The sequence below is a fragment of the Nomascus leucogenys genome, chromosome 22a (genome assembly GCF_006542625.1).
Source record: "Nomascus leucogenys isolate Asia chromosome 22a, Asia_NLE_v1, whole genome shotgun sequence".
NCBI classification, from domain to species: domain Eukaryota; kingdom Metazoa; phylum Chordata; class Mammalia; order Primates; family Hylobatidae; genus Nomascus; species Nomascus leucogenys.
Genome location: NC_044402.1, coordinates 41,983,984 through 42,001,450, shown reverse-complemented (window position 1 = coordinate 42,001,450; position 17,467 = coordinate 41,983,984). Strand labels below are relative to the sequence as shown.

The 17,467-nt window shown below is 46.4% G+C and overlaps 1 protein-coding gene across 1 annotated transcript in view; it reads left to right on the top strand.

Annotated features, from left to right (window-relative positions):
- The first annotated feature begins 3,200 nt into the window (after positions 1-3,200).
- RPGRIP1 (RPGR interacting protein 1) overlaps positions 3,201-17,467 on the top strand; it is a 66,202-nt gene continuing 51,935 nt past the window's right edge. The window contains 3 exon segments of the mRNA XM_003260765.3: positions 3,201-3,285; positions 10,123-10,255; positions 17,025-17,296. Coding sequence (XP_003260813.2) covers positions 3,201-3,285; positions 10,123-10,255; positions 17,025-17,296 — 490 coding nt within the window.

The window sequence follows — 17,467 nt, the reverse complement described above, 5'->3', positions numbered from 1 at the left end:
TTCTCTCTCTTGTTCGTTCATTCTTCTTTTCATACATTCAGTGTTTATTTATTTAGTACCTGCTATGTGCCAATAACTGTTCGGATACTGCATCTATAGAGGTAAACAAGATAAACCATTTTTCTGCCTTCAAAGTCATTATGTTTTAGTGAGAGGGGACAGACAATAAACTAGTATAAATAAATGAAGGTAGTTTCTGTGTATATTAAATGTCACGAAGGAAATAAACAGGGTGAAGTGACAGAGTATAAGACTGGTAAGAGAAGGGGAAGTGCTCAGTTCAGCTACCAAAGTCAGAGAAAGGCCTCCTGGCAAATGAAAAGATGCTTGAGAGACCAAAGGATCAGATGGAGTCAGCCAAATAAAGAGCAAGAAGGAGGCCAGGTACAGTGGCTCACGCCTGTAATCCCAGCACTTTGGGAGGCCAAGGTAGGCAGATCACGAGGTCAGGAGATCAAGACCATCCTGGCTAACATGGTGAGACCCTGTCTCTACTAAAAACACAAAAAATTAGCCGGGCATGGTGGCGTGTGCCTGTAGTCCCAGCTACCCGGGAGGCTGAGGCAGGAGAATCACTTTAACCCGGGAGATGGAGGTTGCAGTGAGCCAAGATCGCGCCACTGCACTCCAGCCTGGGTGACAGAACAAGACTCCATCTCCAAAACAAACAAACAAAAAAGAGCAAGAAAGAGCTTGATGGTTGGGAGAGCAAAGAGAAGGCAAGTGGTGAGGAGTGTTGTAAGGTAGAGGAAGGAAGGTACAAGGTATGATTGGAGGAGTAAGAAGGGGATCAGATGAGGTTGGGCTTTACAGGCCCTAGAAAAAAGTGTAAATTTTACTTTGAGTGTAACGAAAAGCCATTTGGAGACTTTTGGCAAGGAAATGTTATGAACTGGGTTGTTTTATACAGGTCACTCTGGATGTTTCAGGCAGAAATAAGGGAGGATGGGAGAGGAAAACGGGGAGAGCCTTAAAAAATGTGGTAGTTGAGGAAAGAGACACAGATCACTTGAATTTTAGTGGTGTAGACAGGCTAATATATGTTGTTTTTGTTTGTGTTTGTTTTTTAGACAGTTTTGCTCTTGTTGCCCAGGCTGGAGTGCAATGGCACGATTTCAGCTCACTGCAACCTCCGCCTTCCAGGTTCAAGCAATTCTTCTGCCTCAGCCTCCTGAGTAGCTGCGATTAAAGGCACCCACCACCACGCCCAGCTAATTTTTTGTATTTTTAGTGGAGACAGGGTTTCACCATGTTGGCCAGGCTGGTCTTGAATTCCTGACTTCGAGTGATCCGCCCACCTCGACCTCCCAAAGTGCCAGGGTTACAGGCATGAGCCACTGCACCTGGCTGCTACATGTTTTAAAGGAAGAACATGGAGAACATGCTAATGGCTGAAGGAAAGGGAGGAATCAAGGCTACAGGACTGGTAGGACGGTAGTGGCATTTATGGAGCTAGGGAAAGACTGGGAAAAGATGAGACTGGAATCAAGGCTGCAGGACTGGTAGGACGGTAGTGGCATTTACGGAGCTAGGGAAAGACTGGGAAAAGATGAGACTGGAATCAAGGCTGCAGGCCTGGTAGGACAGTAGTGGCATTTATGGAGCTAGGGAAAGACTGGGAAAAGATGAGACCGGTAAGATAAATCAAAATTCCTGTTTGGGAAAAGTGAATTTGAGATATCTAGTAGCCATGCCAAGAGAAATGTTTAAAAAAATAGGAAATTGGGCTGGCTGCAGTCTGATGCCTGTAATCCCAGCAGTTGGGAGGCTGAGGCAGGCAGATCACCTGAGGCCAGGAGTTCAAGACCAGCCTGGGCAACACGGTGAAACCCCATCTCTACTAAAATTACAAATATTAGCCAGGCATGGTGGCACATGCCTGTAATCTCAGCTACTTGGGAGGCTGAGGCAGGAGAATTGCTTGAACCCAGCAGGTGGAGATTGTGGTGAGCTGAAATTACACCACTGCACTCCAGCCTGGGTGACAAAGCAAAAAAAAAGAAAACAAAATTGTACAAATCCGAAGCTGGAGACAAAAATTTTGGAGACGAAAACATATACATACATACTATTTAAAGTCAGGAGACTGGGCCTGGCACGGTGGCTCATGCCTTTAATCCTAGCACTTTGGGAGGCAGAGGCTGGAAGGTCGCTTAAGCCCAGATGGAGGCTGCAGTGAAACGTGGTTGTGGCATTGTACTCCAGCCTGGGGGACAGAATAAGACCCTGGCGAAAGAAAAAAAAAAAAAGGAAAGAAAGAAAGAGAGGAAGGAAGGAAGGAAAGGAAGGAAGGAAGGAAGGAGAGAAAAGAAAAAGAAGAAAAGAAAGAGGGAGAAGAAAAAAGAGAAAGAGGCCAGGTGCAGTGGCTCACGCCTGTAATCCCAACATTTTGGGAGGCCAAGGCGGGCAGATTGCCTAAAGTCAGGAGTTCAAGACCAGTTTTGCCAACATGGCAAAACCCTATCTCTACCAAAAATACAAAAATTAGCCGGGTACAGTGGTGGGTGCCTGTAATCCCGGCTAGACTGGATACCATCATCCAGGAAAAAAAGTGTTGGCCAGAGTATGAGGCAACTCTATAGATAGGATTTCCTGATTATTCAGAGCTGAATATGGTCATTTCAGAGCTCCAAAGTTTACATAATAGTTCTAGCCATCCCCAGAGGCTAGTTTAAACTTCTCAGTTTTATTTTCAGCCTCCTAGGAGATAGAATCTGATTGGTTCAGCGAGGGTCATTTGTCTTGGGTCATTTGATTAACCCTGGTCCAATCAGCAATGGCTTCAGGGACTGGATTATAGACTATAAACTGATTCCTGGGGAGTCAGTCCCTGTAAATTGAGTGGAGAGAGGGATAGAGACCTATTTCGCAGAGAAAAGGGATGGTCATCGGCTTCCAGGCTGAGCACTTAAAAAATGATCCGAAATGATATCCATCAATTCCATAATCATAAAAACTGATTTTCATTTTGAATAAAGTCGTTACTACTGAATACTTGTTGTTACTCTTTAGTATACAGTTGTCCACACTACCATAAGAATGACTCTGACATGTCATATACCATCATGAAAGTGCTGAGAAATTCCTGCTGCAACTTATGTACACGTTTCAGAAGACATCCTAAAGCTGCATGTAATTGACTGGACTTTTCCTTTATTTCAGTGTCCTCTGGGATCTCTTACAGCTTGGCAACAGAGATCATGTCACATCTGGTGGACCCTACATCAGGAGACTTGCCAGTTAGAGACATAGATGCTATACCTCTGGTGCTACCAGCCTCAAAAGGTAACTTCTACGCCTGAGGATGGACATCTTTTAGAATTAAAAGAACTCTCATTGTGGAACACTTTGCTGGCCTCCACAGAGACTGATTTACTTTCAGCTCTTTTCTTCAGTCTTCTCACTATTTTTTTTTTTTTTTTTTTGAGATGGGAGTCTCGCTCTGTCACCCAGGCTGGAGCGCAGTGGCGCAATCTCAGCTCACTGCAGCCTCCGACTCCTGGGTTCAAGCGATTCTCCTGTCGTAGCCTCCCAAGTAGCTGGGATTACAGGCATGCACCACCATGCCTAGCTAGTTTTTGGATTTTTAGTAGAGACAAGGTTTCACCATGATGGCCATGCTGGTCTCGAACTCCTGACCTCAAGTGATCTGCCCTCCTCGGCCTCCCAAAAGGCTGGGATTACAGTTGTGAGCCACTGTGCCTGGCCCTCTTCTCATATTTCATTCTTAAATTTTTTTTTTTTGAGATGGAGTTTCACTCTCTCTCTTGTCCCCCAGGCTGGAGTGCAGTGGCCCGATCTCGGCTCACTGCAACCTACACCTCCCGGGTTCAAGCAGTTCTCCTACCTCAGACTCCTGAGTAGCTGGGACTACAGGTGGCCACCACCATGCTTGTCTAATTTGGTATTTTTAGTAGAAATGGGGTTTCACCATTTTGGCCAGGCTGGTCTCGAACTCCTGACCTCAAGTGATCTGCCTGCCTTGGTCTCCCAAAGTGCTGGATTACAGGCGTGAGCCACCGCGTCCAGGCTTATTCTTAAATTCTTATAATAAAATTATTACTGTGTGGGTTTAGGAGATAAAGCTGAATACTACCACCACAAACAGCACAACAAAAGCCAAGAACAAACTAGTGCTATCCTTGTGATTAGCCCTTAGCCCTTCACTGTCACTAAGCAGAAGTGTGCAATTTAAGATGAAAGGGCTCAGCCCTACCAGAGCTTCTTCCATACATTATTTAAGACATTTTTGGGGCTGGGCGCAGTGGCTCATGCCTGTAATCCCAGAGACCATCCTGGCTAACATGGTGAAACCCCATCTCTACTAAAAATACAAAAAAAAAAATAGCTGGGCGTGGTGGCGGGCGCCTGTAGTCCCAGCTACTCGGGAGGCTGAGGCAGGAGAATGGCGTGAACCCGGGAGGTGGAGCTTGCAGTGAGCCAAGATCACACCACTGCACTCCAGCCTGGGTGACAGAACGAGACTCCGTCCCCCTGCCCAAAAAAAAGATATTTTTCTAACTTTGGCAGGGCATGGTGGCTCACACCTGCACCAGCTACTCGAGGCTGAAGTGGGAGGATCACTTGAACCCGGGAGTCCATGATCAGTCTGGGCAACATAGCAGTACCCTGTCTCTAAAACAACAAAAAGAGGTATTTATTAATTTTGCTCCACTTTGCCATCCCTCAATCCCAATCATGGCTACTGTTGATTCTATTTTCACTTGACTTCACTTCTACAAAATTATTTTTTGAGGATAGGGCACTTTATGTACTGCCTGTAAGTGTATAAATGATGCAACCACTTTGGAAAATATTTGCCATTATCTAGTAAAGTTGAGCACGTAACTCTACTTTGAGTATAAAATTTGCAGAAATTGCCCGGGCATGGTGGCTCACGCCTGTAATCTCAGCACCTTGGGAGGCCAAGGCAGGTGGATCACCTGGTCGGGAGTTAAAAATTTGCAGAAATTAACTCTTGCACATATGTACCAGGAGACATATACCAGAATGTTCATAGCAGTATTTTTTTTTTTTTTTTTTTGCGACAGATTCTTGCTTTGTCACCTAGGCTGGAGTGCAGTGGTGTGATCTCAGCTCACTGCAACCTTCGCCTCCCAGGTTCAAGTGATTCTCCTGCCTCAGCCACCCAAGTAGCTGGGATTACAGGTGCCCGCCACCATGCCTGGCTAATTTTTGTATTTTTAGTAGAGAAGGGGTTTCACCATGCTGGCCAGGCTGGTCTCCAACTCCTGGCCTCAAATCATCTGCCTGCCTCGGCCTCCCAAAGTGCTGGGATTACAGGCAGAAGCCACCGCACCTGGCCTCTGTTTTTATTTCTCATAGGCACAAATCTAGACGTAGAATTGCTGGGTCATACGGTAGCACTAGTTTAACTTTTTTTTTTTTTTGAGACGGAGTCTCGCTCTGTCACCCAGGCTGGAGAGCAGTGGCGCAATCTCGGCTCACTGCAAGCTCCGCCTCCCGGGTTCACGCCATTCTCCTGCCTCAGCCTTTCCAAGTAGCTGGGACTACAGGCGCCCGCCACCAGGCCCGGCTAATTTTTTGTATTTTTAGTAGAGACGGGGTTTCACCGTGGTCTCGATCTCCTGACCTCGTGATCTGCCCACCTCGGCCTCCCAAAGTGCTGGGATTACAAGCGTGAGCCACCGCGCCCGGCACTAGTTTAACATTTTGAGGAACTGCCAGGCTATTTTCCAAAGCAGTGGCACCATTTTACATTCCTAACAGCGATGTATGATGCTTCCAATTTCTTCACTTTCTCACCAACACTTATTATTGTTTGTAACTGAGGTGTTATCTCATTGTGTTTTTTTAAAATGTATTCTTTCTTGGCTGGGCAAAGTGGTTCACGCCTGTAATCCCATCATCTTGGGAGGCCAATGCAGATGGATCACCTGAGGTCAGGAGTTCAAGACTAGCCTGGTCAGAACAGTGAAAACCCATCTATTCTAAAAATAGAAAAAGTTAAGGCCGGGCGCGGTGGCTCATGCCTGTAGTCCCAGCACTTTGGGAGGCCGAGGTGGGTGGATCACGAGGTCAGGAGATCAAGACCATCCTTCCTGGCTAACACGGTGAAACCTCATCTCTACTAAAAAATACAAAAAAAATTAGCCAGGTGTGGTGGCAGGCGCCTGTATTCCCAGCTACTCGGGAGGCTGAGGCAGGAGAATGGTGTGAACTCGGGAGGCGGAGGTTGCGGTGAGCCGAGATTGCACCGCTGCACTCAAGCCTGGGCGACAAAGCGAGACTCCATCTCAAAAAAAAAAAGAAAGAAAGAAAGAAAAAGTTAGCTGGGCCAGATGGTGCACACCTGTAGTCCCAGTACTCGGGAGGCTGAGGCGTGAGAATAACTTGAACCCAGGAGGCATAGGTTGCAGTGAGCCGAGATGGTGCCACTGCACCCCAGCCTGGGTGACAGAGCGAGACTCCATCTCAAAAAAAAAAAGTATTCTTTCTCGTTATGGTTTTGATTTGCATTTCTCTGATGAATAATCGCACTGACCATTTTTCATATGCTTATTTGCCATTTGTATATCTACTTGGGAGAAATGTCTATTCAGGTCCTTTGCCAATTTTCTTTTTAATTCAGGGGCCAGTTTTGCCAATTTTTAAATTGGATTATTTGTCTTTATATTGTTGGTTTTAAGAGTTCTTTGTATATTTTGGACACAGTTGAGAATTTTGTGCTTCTGAAAGCTTTAACTGTTCCACAAAGTCCATGAAACATGAACTGACTGAGATAATTTTTCAAGTTAGAAGAGTCATAGTGACAGGAAACCGTTGTTCAGGAACTACCTACCTGGAGTTCCAGTCAGTTTGGAAGCCACCCACATATCCAAAAAGCTAAAAGAATTCAATATTTTTCTTCAGTACCATAAAAGAAATATAGAAGATGAGAAAGGGGGATATTTACAAGTTTATTTTGTGAAAAAATAGGCTTTTTTAGGTTTCATTACAAACATGTCCAATTTCACTTCTGTCATTTATGAAATAACTAAAAGTAAATGAAGTTTTTTTTTTTTTTTTGAGACAGGGTCTTTTTCTGTCACCCAAGCTGGAGTGCAGTGGTGCGATCTTGGCTTACTGCAACCTCTGCCTCCCAAGGCTCAAGCGATCCTCCAGCCTCAGCCTTCCAAGTAGCTAGGACTACAGGCGCACACCACCACGCCCAGATAATTTTTGTTTTCTGTTTTTTGTTTTTTGTTGAGATGGAGTCTCGCTTTTGTTGTCCAGGCTGGAGTGCAATGCTGCGATCTTAGCCCACTGCAACCTCTGCCTCCCGGATTCAAGTGATTCTCCTGCCTCAGCCTCCTGAGTAGCTGGGATTACAGGCACTCGTCACCACGCCCAGCTAATGTTTGTATTTTTAGTAGAGACGGGGTTTCACCATGTTGGTCAGGCTGGTCTCAAACTCCTGACCCTGTGGTCCAGCCGCCTCAGCCTCCCAAAGTGCTGGGATTACAGGCATGAGCCACTGTGCCTGGCCAATTTTTGTATTTTTTGTAGAGAGGGATTTCACTGTGTTGCCCAGGCTGGTCTCAAACTCCTGAACTCAAGCTGTCTGCCCACCATGGCCTCCCAAAGTGTTGATATCACAGGCATGAGCCACCGCGTCTGGCCTAAATATTTGTCATAAATATTTTTATAAAGGCATATGGTCATGTAACAATTTTCTTCCTAGTGACCTTACTTTCCTAGTTTACCTAGCAACATTATTTTGCAGGTTCTTTGGTTTGGAAGTTGTATTTTTTTTTTTTTTTCATTCTAAGCACCTCAGAAGCATTGTTTTCAGAGAAAAAAAAATTTGATGTCACAAATAGATAAAACCACATTAAAAGAATATTTTTATAGCATATATTCAAAAATTAATCTAGCCAGTGGCTCATGCCTGTAATCTCAGCACATTGGGAGGCCAAGGCAGGAGGATCACTTGAGCCCATCCTGGGCAACATGGTGAGACCTTGCCACTATAAAAAATTTAAAAATTGGCCAGGAATGGTGGCTCACGCTTGTAATCCCAGCAGTTTGGGAGGCTGAGACAGGCGGATCACCTGAGGTCAGAAGTTCGAGACCAGCCTGGCCAACATGGTGAAACCTCATTTCTACTAAAAATACAAAAATTAGCTGGAAGTGGTGGCCCATGCCCATAATCCCAGCCATTCGAGAGGCTGAGACACAAGAATTGCTTGAACCTGGGAGACAGGGAGACGGAGCTTGCAGTGAGCCAACATAGCGCCACTACACTCCAGCCTGGGCAACAGTGAGAGACTCTGTGTCAAAAAAAATAATAATTAGCCGGGCACGGTGGCTCACGCCTGTAATCCCAGCACTTTGGGAGGCCGAGGCGGGTGGATCACGAGGTCCAGAGATGGAGACCATCCTGGCCAACATGGTGAAACCCCATCTCTACTAAAAATACAAAAAATTAGCCGGGTGTGGTGGCAGACACCTGTAATGCCAGCTACTTGGGAGGCTGAGGCAGGAGAACTGCTTGAACCTGGGAGGCAGAGGTTGCAGTGAGCTGAGATCGCACCATTGCACTCCAGCCTGGGCAAAAAGAGTGAAACTCTGTCTCAAAAATAAATAAATAAATAAATAGACGCAAAAAAATAAAAAATAAAAAATATGGTTCCCATTCAACATGAGATCAGAGCAGACCTGGGCTAGTGAACACTCACAATGAAAAGTGTGCTCTAGTTTCCTCTGCTTAGACCAAGCAGAGGCTCTTGTCCTAGGAGGCAGCTTTGGGGACAGTTTCTCCTGACCAAAAAAGCAAACGAGATGGTTCTTGGTAACCAAGAAAAGTTTTTATCCTTTTCCTTACTGGGGTTTTGAAGACAGTCATGGGAACAATCCTTGTATAGGTCCAAATTATCTAATAAGGAGAAAAAAATAGAAGAATAGGCCAGGCGCGGTGGCTCATGCCTGTAATCCCAGCACTTTGGGAGGCCGAGGCAGGTGGATGACCTGAGGTCAGGAGTTGGAGACCAGCCTGGCCAACATGGTGAAACCTTGTCTCTACTAAAAATATAAAAATTAAGCTGGGCATGGTGGCTCACGCCTGTAATCCCAGCACTTAGGGAGGCTGAGGTGGGTGGATCACAAGGTCAGGAGATTCAGACCATCCTGGCTAACACGGAGAAACCCCGTCTCCACTAAAAATACAAAAAAACTAGCCAGGCGTGGTGGCTGGCGCCTGTAGTCCCAGCTACTTGGGAGGCTGAGGCAGGAGAATGGCGTGAACCTGGGAGGCGGAGCTTGCAGTGAGCCGAGATGGCGCCACTGCACTCCAGCCTGGGCGAGAGCGTGAGACTCCATCTCTAAAAAAAAAAAAATTAGCTGGGTGTGGTGGCGGGCACCTGTAATCCCAGCTACTCTGGAGGCTGAGGCAGGAGAATCACTTGAACCCGGGAGGCTGAGGTTGCAGTGAGCCAAGATCACGCCAGTGTACTCTAGACTGAGTGACAGAGCGAGACCCTGTCTTAAAAAAAAAAAGAAGAAGAAGAAACTAAGAAGAAAAATTAAGCAGAATAAAAGCCTAATTGGATATTTTTATCTAGAGAATGTGCTTTCTAGATGGAAGGTCGAGTCATACCTCATGCTGTAATAATACAGAAAGAGTCTCCGGGGACCCAGTAGGAGTCATTTCTGTTTTTGTTTTTGTTTTTTCCAAGGCGGAGTCTTGCTCTGTCACCCAGGGTGGAGTACAGTGGCACAATCTTGGCTCATGGCAACCTCTGCCTCCCATACTCAAGCAATGCTCCTGCCTCAGCCTCTGAGTAGCTGGGATTACAGGCACGTGCCACTACGCCCAGCTAATTTTGTATTTTTAGTAGAGACTGGGTTTCACAATGTTGGTCGGGCTGGACCCGAGCTCCTGACCTCACGATCTGCCTGCCTCAGCTTCCCAAAGTGCTGGGATTACAGGCGTCAGCCACTGCGCCTGGCCCAGAGTCATTTCTCATACTTCCTGAATTTCCTCATAAATACTTGACTCAAGATAGATTTATGCTGTCTGGACAAGATGTGATGAGAGATCTAAAGGGTTAAAAAATACAGTTAAAAATACTGTCCATTTACTGTCTTCTGGGACTTTAGGTAAGAATATGAAAACTCAACCACCCTTGAGCAGGATGAACCGGGAGGAACTGGAGGACAGTTTCTTTCGACTTCGCGAAGATCACATGTTGGTGAAGGAGCTTTCTTGGAAGCAACAGGATGAGATCAAAAGGTACTTAGAGTTCTCCTTAAATTTTTTTTTTTTTTTTTAAGATGGAGCCTTGCTCTGTTGCCCAGGCTGGAATGCAGTGGCGTGATCTCGGCTCACTGCAACCTCCTCCTCCCAGATTCGAGCAATTCTCCTGCCTCAGCCTCCCAAGTAGCTGGGATTATAGGCATGCGTCACCATGCCCAGCTAATTTTGTATTTTTAGTAGAGATGAGGATTCGCCGTGTTGGCCAGGTTGGTCTTGAACTCCTGACCTCAGATCATGCACCCATCTCGACCTCCCAAAGTGCTGGGTTTACAGATGTGAGCCACTGTGCCCGGCCCAAAAATAATTTTTGAAGCAATATTTCTTTAGTCAATTTTTTTGCCGAACATGTCCATAGACTGTGACCACAGGCCACAGAGCATCATTAAGAGCTTGGGTGATACTATTTCAGTCCACAGAATAAGAGACTGGACAGGTTCCTCCCCTGGTCACAACTGAGGGGATGGAGATAGGAGGAATGGTCAAAATTTCAGAGGAGAAAAGGCTGCAGGGGCAAGTAAAAGAAGGGGTCTTTATTTACAAAAGAAAACTAAAGATCATATCGATCCCTGCAGGCATGTTGTAAGTGCTATCTATACATTTATTTATTTATTTATTTATTTATTTATTTATTTTTGAGATTTTTTTTTTTTTTTTAAGATGGAGTTTTGCTCTTGTTGCCCAGGCTGGAGTGCAATGGCATGATCTCAGCTCACTGCAACCTCTGCCTCCATGATTCAAGTGGTTCTCCTGCCTCAGCCTCCCAAGTAGCTGGGATTATAGGCATGCGCCACCATGCCCAGCTAATTTTCTATTTTTAGTATAGACGGGGTTTCTCCATGTTGGTCAGGCTGGTTTCAAACTCCTGACCTCAGGTGATCCGCCTGCCTCGGCCTCCCAAAGTGCTGGGATTACAGGCGTGAGCCACCGCGCCGGCCAATTTTTTGTATTTTTGAGACAGTCTTACTCTGCTTGGGCTGGAGTGCAGTGGTGTGATCTCGGTTCACTGCAACCTCTGCCTACTGGGTTCAAGCGATTCCCCTGCCTCAGCCTCCTGAGTAGCTGGAATTACAAGCTTGCGCCACCACGTCAGGCTAATTTTTTTTTTTTTTTTTGAGATGAAGCCTTGCTCCGTTGCCCAAGCTGGAGTGCAGTGGCGCAATCTCGGCTCACTGCAGCCTCCACCTCCCAGGTTCAAGCAATTCTCCTGTCTCAGCCTCCCAAGTAGCTGGAACTACAGGCACACACCACCATGGCCGGCCAATTTTTTTTTGTTTTTCATTTTTTTGGAGACGGAGTCTCCATCTGTTGCCCAGGCCGGAGTGCAGTGGTGCGATCTCGGCTCACTGCAACTTCTGCCTCCTAGATTTGAGTGATTCTCCTGCCTCAGCCTCTCGAGTAGCTGGGACTACAGGTGCCCACTGCCATGACCGACCATGCTGCCCAGGGTGGTCTCGATCTCCTGAGCTCAGGCAATCAGCCCGCCTTGGCCTCCCAAAGTGTTAGGATTACAGGTGTGAGCCACCGTGCCCAGCCATGCCCGGCTAATTTTTTTTTTTTTTAGTAGAGATGGGGTTTCACCCTGTTGGCCAGGGTAGTCTCAAACTCCTGACCTCAGGTGATCCACCCGCCTTGGCCTCCCAAAGTGCTGGGATTACAGGCATTAGTCAACGCGCTAGGCCTTAATATTTGTATTTTTAGTAGAGATGGAGTTTCACCATGTTGGCCAGGCTGGTCTCAAACTCCTGACCTCAAATGATCCCCCCATCTTGGCCTCCCAAAGTGCTGGGATTACAGGCATGAGCCATCGTGCCCAGTTAGTTTATTAGAAATAGTATTAATTAGCCAGGCACAGTGGCTCATGCCTGTAATCCCAGTACTTTGGGAGGCCAAGGCGGGTAGATCACGAGGTCGGGAGTTCAAGACCAGCCTGACCAACATGGTGAAACCTGTCTCTACTAAAAATACAAAAATTAGCTGGGCGTGATGGTGGGCGCCTGAAATCCCAGCTACTCGGGAGGCTGAAGCAGAATCGCTTGAACCCAGGAGGCAGAGGTTACAGTGAGCCGAAATCGTGCCATTGCACTCCAGCCTGGGCGACAAGAGCAAGACTTCATCTAAAAAAAAAAAAGTATTGGCCGGGCGCGGTGGCTCACGCTTGTAATCCCAGCACTTTGGGAGGCCGAGGCAGGCGGATCACGAGGTCAGGAGATCGAGACCACGGTGAAACCCCGTCTCTACTAAAAATACAAAAAAAAAAAAAAAAAAATAGCCGGGCGTGGTGGCGGGCGCCTGTAGTCCCAGCTACTCGGAGAGGCTGAGGCAGGAGAATGGCGTGAACCCCGGGAGGCGGAGCTTGCAGTGAGCCGAGATCGCGCCACTGCACTCCAGCCTGGGTGACAGAGCCAGACTCCGTCTCAAAAAAAAAAAAAAAAAAAAGTATTAATTCACTTAATAGTATGTAGAGGTATTATTAAGAGGAAAAGGAAGCATAAAGAGGTTAAATAAGTTGCCTGAGATCATACCTAGTGCATAACAGAGGTGGAAATTCTTTTTGTTTTGTTTTGTTTTTGAGACAGAGTCTTGCTGTGTCACCCAGGTTTGAGTGCAGTGGCGCAATCTCGGCTCACCGGCAATCTCTGCCTCCCGGGTTCAAGTGATTCTCCTGCCTCAGCCTCCCAAGTAACTGGGATTACAAGCATGTGCCACCATGCCTGATTAATTTTTGTATTTTTAGTAGAGACAGGGTTTCGCCATGTTGGCCACGCTGGTCTCGAACTCCTTTCCTCAAGTGATCCGCCTGCCTCAGCCTCCCAAGGAGTGCTGGGATTACAGGCATGAGCCACCGCGCCTGTCCCAGAGGGAAAAACTCTTAACTTCAAAACATATTATTATATACAGTGATCTTAGATTTCTTTCTTTAGAAAATGGGGACCTGGAAAGAAATCTGAGACAGAGGTGAGGGAAGGTAAACAGATGGGAAGAATGGCAGTTCTGAAAGTCTGGAGTCTATCTCTAGGACACATTTTGAAGATATTGGTGTCAATGCCTTCCAGCCAAGGACCACCAGGAACATACCTATAGTTGAGCAAGCTGGGCTTATTCATTACAGCTAGAGAATATGCACACCAGGGGAACTAAAGGCATCTCAGCAAATGTGTTAGAACTTATTGTAGTATCTAAGCTTTGTTTGATTGGGTGATTTTGGGGGAGGATCCAAGGAAACAGAGGTTTGCTCCAGATTTTGTGCTGTCAGAAAGCAAGCACAATTCTATGTTTCGGTATCTCAATAAATTTTTTTTTCTTTTCTTTCTTTCTTTCTTTCTTTCTTTCTTTCTTTCTCTCTCTCTCTCTCTCTCTCTCTCTCCATCTCTCTCTCTTTCTTTCCTTTTCTTTTTCTTTTTTTGAGATAGGGTCTCACTCTGGCACACAGGCTGGAGTGCAGTGGTGCAGTCTCAGCTCACTTTAGCCTCAACTTCCTGGACTCAAGTATCAATAAATCTTATCTACAGGGAGGGTAGACTAGTGCAAGGCTGAAGCCATGATTGGTAAAGAAGTTGCAGTCATTCATATTAACCTGGAGAGAAGGATGTTTGGTATTTTGTGGATGGCAGTGACACTAATTTTGTCTGTACGTAGACAAAATTAGGCGGTGGACTTGTTTTGTATCACTTTATCATGGTTTTGGAGTGAACTTGTTTCATGTTGATGTTCTGTGAGGTGTCCAAAAGAATAGTAGCCGGGCACGGTGGCTCACGCCTGTAGTTCCAACACTTTGGGAGGCTGAGGTGGGCAGATCACCTGAGGTCAGGAGTTCCAGACCAGCCTGGCCAACATGGTGAAACCTTGTCTCTACTAAAAATACAAAGATTATCCGGTCGTGGTGGCAGTCGCCTGTAATCCCAGCTACTCGGGAGGCTGAGGCAAGAGAATCACTTGAACCCAGGAGGCGGAGGTTGTAGTAAGCGAGGATTGCGCCACTGCACTCCAGCCTGAGTGACAGAGTGAGATTCAGTCTCAAAACGAAAACAAAAACAAATGGAGATAGCACAGACTAGCTTCAAACAACACTGAGGACTAGTTGTGTCAGACCAGTTTCCTAATGTTAAGGGCAGTGTTTTGTTTTCTCATTGTAACTCCCAGGAGTGATTAAGATCTTCGTTTAGAATCTGCAGGATTTGCCAGGCGCGGTGGCTTACGCCTGTAATTCCAGTACTTTGGGAAGCCGAGGCGGGCAGATCGCTAGGTCAGGAGTTCAAGACCAGACTGGCCAACATGGTGAAACCCCATCTCTACTAAAAATACAAAAATTAGCTGGGATTACAGGCATGTGCCACCATGCACAGCTAATTTTATATTTTTAGTACAGACAGGGTTTCTCCATGTTAGTCAGGTTGGTCTCGAACTCCCGACCTCAGGTGATCCGCCCACCTCAGCCCCCCAAAGTGCTAGGATTACAGGCGTGAGCCACCACAAAGGGTCGATTTTTTTTTTTTTTTAAATTGTTGAGAGCTTGAGAATCTAGTGACTTGAGTGAAGTCAGAAGGTTGTATGGGCCAAAAAATCTTGTTTCTTGGTCGATAATCAAAGAGTACTTGAGATTATGGATGCTAAATGGTTAATCTGGATTCTATGCCCCTGGCTTTGGGCAAGTTACATAGCTATCTTACACCTTGTTTTCTTTTTCTGGGTATAATGGTATGTAATAATAATAGCTAACACCTGAAGCCCTTACAGTGTACCCCCACTGTTCTAAGCATTTTACATATATATTTATATATAAGCTTATTAATCCTCACAACAATCTACTGCTTTTATCTTTTTCTGTTTATCTTTATTTATAAATGAGGAAACTGAGCACAGAAAGGTTAAGTGGCATGGCCAAAGCTACAGTTAGTAAATGTCAGAACGGGCGGGCAGTGTGTCTTAGCTCAGAATGCCATAACAAAATACCACAGACTGGGTGGCTGAAACAACACACATTGGTTTTCTCAGAGTTCTGAAGCTGGAAGTCTGAGATCAAAGTGTCAGCATGGTTGGATCCTGGTGAGGGCCATCTTTCTAGCTTGCTGACTGCTGCTTGCTCACTGTGTCCGGAGGTGGGAGAGGGAGATCTCTTGTTACAAGGCCATAGTCTTATCCAGTTAGGGCCCCACCCTTGTGAACTCATTTAAACTTAATAACCTACAAAGGCCGGGCACGGTGGCTCACGCTTGTAATCCCAACACTTTGGGAGGCCAAGGCGGGCAAATCACTTAAGGTCAGGAGTTCGAGATCAGCCTGACCAACATGGAGAAACCCCGTCTCTACTAAAAATACAAAATTAGTATTTTGTGGTTAGGCGTGGTGACGCATGCCTGTAATCCCAGCTACTCAGGAGGCTGAGGCAGCAGAATCGCTTGAATTTGGGAGGCAGAGGTTTTGGTGAGCTGAGATCGTGCCATTGCACTCCAGCCTGGGCAACAAGAGCAAAAGTCTGTCTCAAAAAATAAAATTAAAAAAAAAAAAAAAGGTCGGCCGGGCGCTGTGGCTCACACCTGTAATCCCAGCACTATGGGAGGCTGAGGCGGGTGAATCACGAGGTCAGGAGATCGAGACCACGGTGAAACCCCATCTCTACTAAAAATACAAAAAAAAAAATTAGCCGGGCGCAGTGGTGGGCGCCTGTAGTGCCAGCTACTTGGGAGGCTGAGGCAGGAGAATGGCATGAACCCAGGAGGCGGAGCTTGCAGTGAGCTGAGATCGCGCCACTGCACTCCTGCCTGGGCAACAGAGCAAGACTCCGTCTTAAAAAAAAAAAAAAAAAAAAGGCCAGGCGCGGTGGCTCAAGCCTGTAATCCCAGCACTTTGGGAGGCCGAGGCAGGCGGATCACGAGGTCAGGAGATCGAGACCATCCTGGCTAACACGGTGAAACCCCGTCTCTACTAAAAATACAAAAAATTAGCCGGGCGTGTTGGCGAGCACCTGTAGTCCCAGCTACTCAGGAGGCTGAGGCAGGAGAATGGCATGAACCAGGGAGGCGGAGCTTGCAGTGAGCCGAGATCGCGTCACTGCACTCCAGCCTGGGGGACAGAGAAAGACTCCGTCTCAAAAAAAAAAAAAAAAAAGCCTCCGGAACACCCAATGTCCACATACAGTCACATTGGGGGTTAAGGCTTCAACATAAGAATTTTGAGTGGGGACACAATTCAGGCCATAGCACAGTGAGAGCACAGAATCAGAGAGTAGCAAAAAAAAACCATGATTTTAGGTCAAGATAACAAATAAAGTTTGTTACTAAAAGTTATAAAGGAGTTATTCTTAATTTGGAGCACATATACAGGGGTGTGCAAACAAGTGGGATAGAAAAAGTAAATATTAAAATTGTTATTTATATTTGTCACCCATTTAAACATACATATTTTGTTTTATAATGACATAATGTATTAGTACAAAAATAAGTCTATATAGTTTTCTTAAATGCACACAAATATATTGGGGTAGTGGCTCAACTTTTTTTTTTTTTTTTTTTTTTACTAAGGTAAGGGTGTAATCACTGCAATAAAATAAAGACAGGTATCACAATGGCCCTGCCCTCAAAAAGTTACAGTGTACTGGGGACAGAAGGCTAATCTTTTTAAAGTGTGATTAATAGATCACAGGAGATGAATACATATCATAGATCAATTCATGATTATTTGTCCCAAATAAACTGTAGAAATAATAACTGTTATGAAAGGAGAAGCCACGTGCTCTATCTGTCCATAGGCTGAGGACGACCTTACTGCGGTTGACCGCTGCTGGCCGGGACCTGCGGGTCGCGGAGGAGGCGGCGCCGCTCTCAGAGACCGCAAGGCGCGGGCAGAACGCGGGATGGCGGCAGCGCCTCTCCATGCACCAGCGCCCCCAGATGCACCGACTGCAAGGGCATTTCCACCGGGTCGGCCCTGCCGGCCTCCGCCGCGCCCAGCCTCGCATCCACGTGGGACACAGACAGCTCCACACAGCCGGTGCACCGGTGCCGGAGAAACCCAAGAGGGGTGAGATTTAAGGCCACATCCCCTACAGGGCTAAGACACTGGGAAGGACTGATGTGCCAGCCACGTTTTCCTCACTGCCTTCTTCTGCCCACTACCCCATTTTGTTCTTTTGTTCTCACTCCCTCCTTTCTGCCTCCCAAAAATCTTTTTTTCCTGAGTGGGATATCAGAT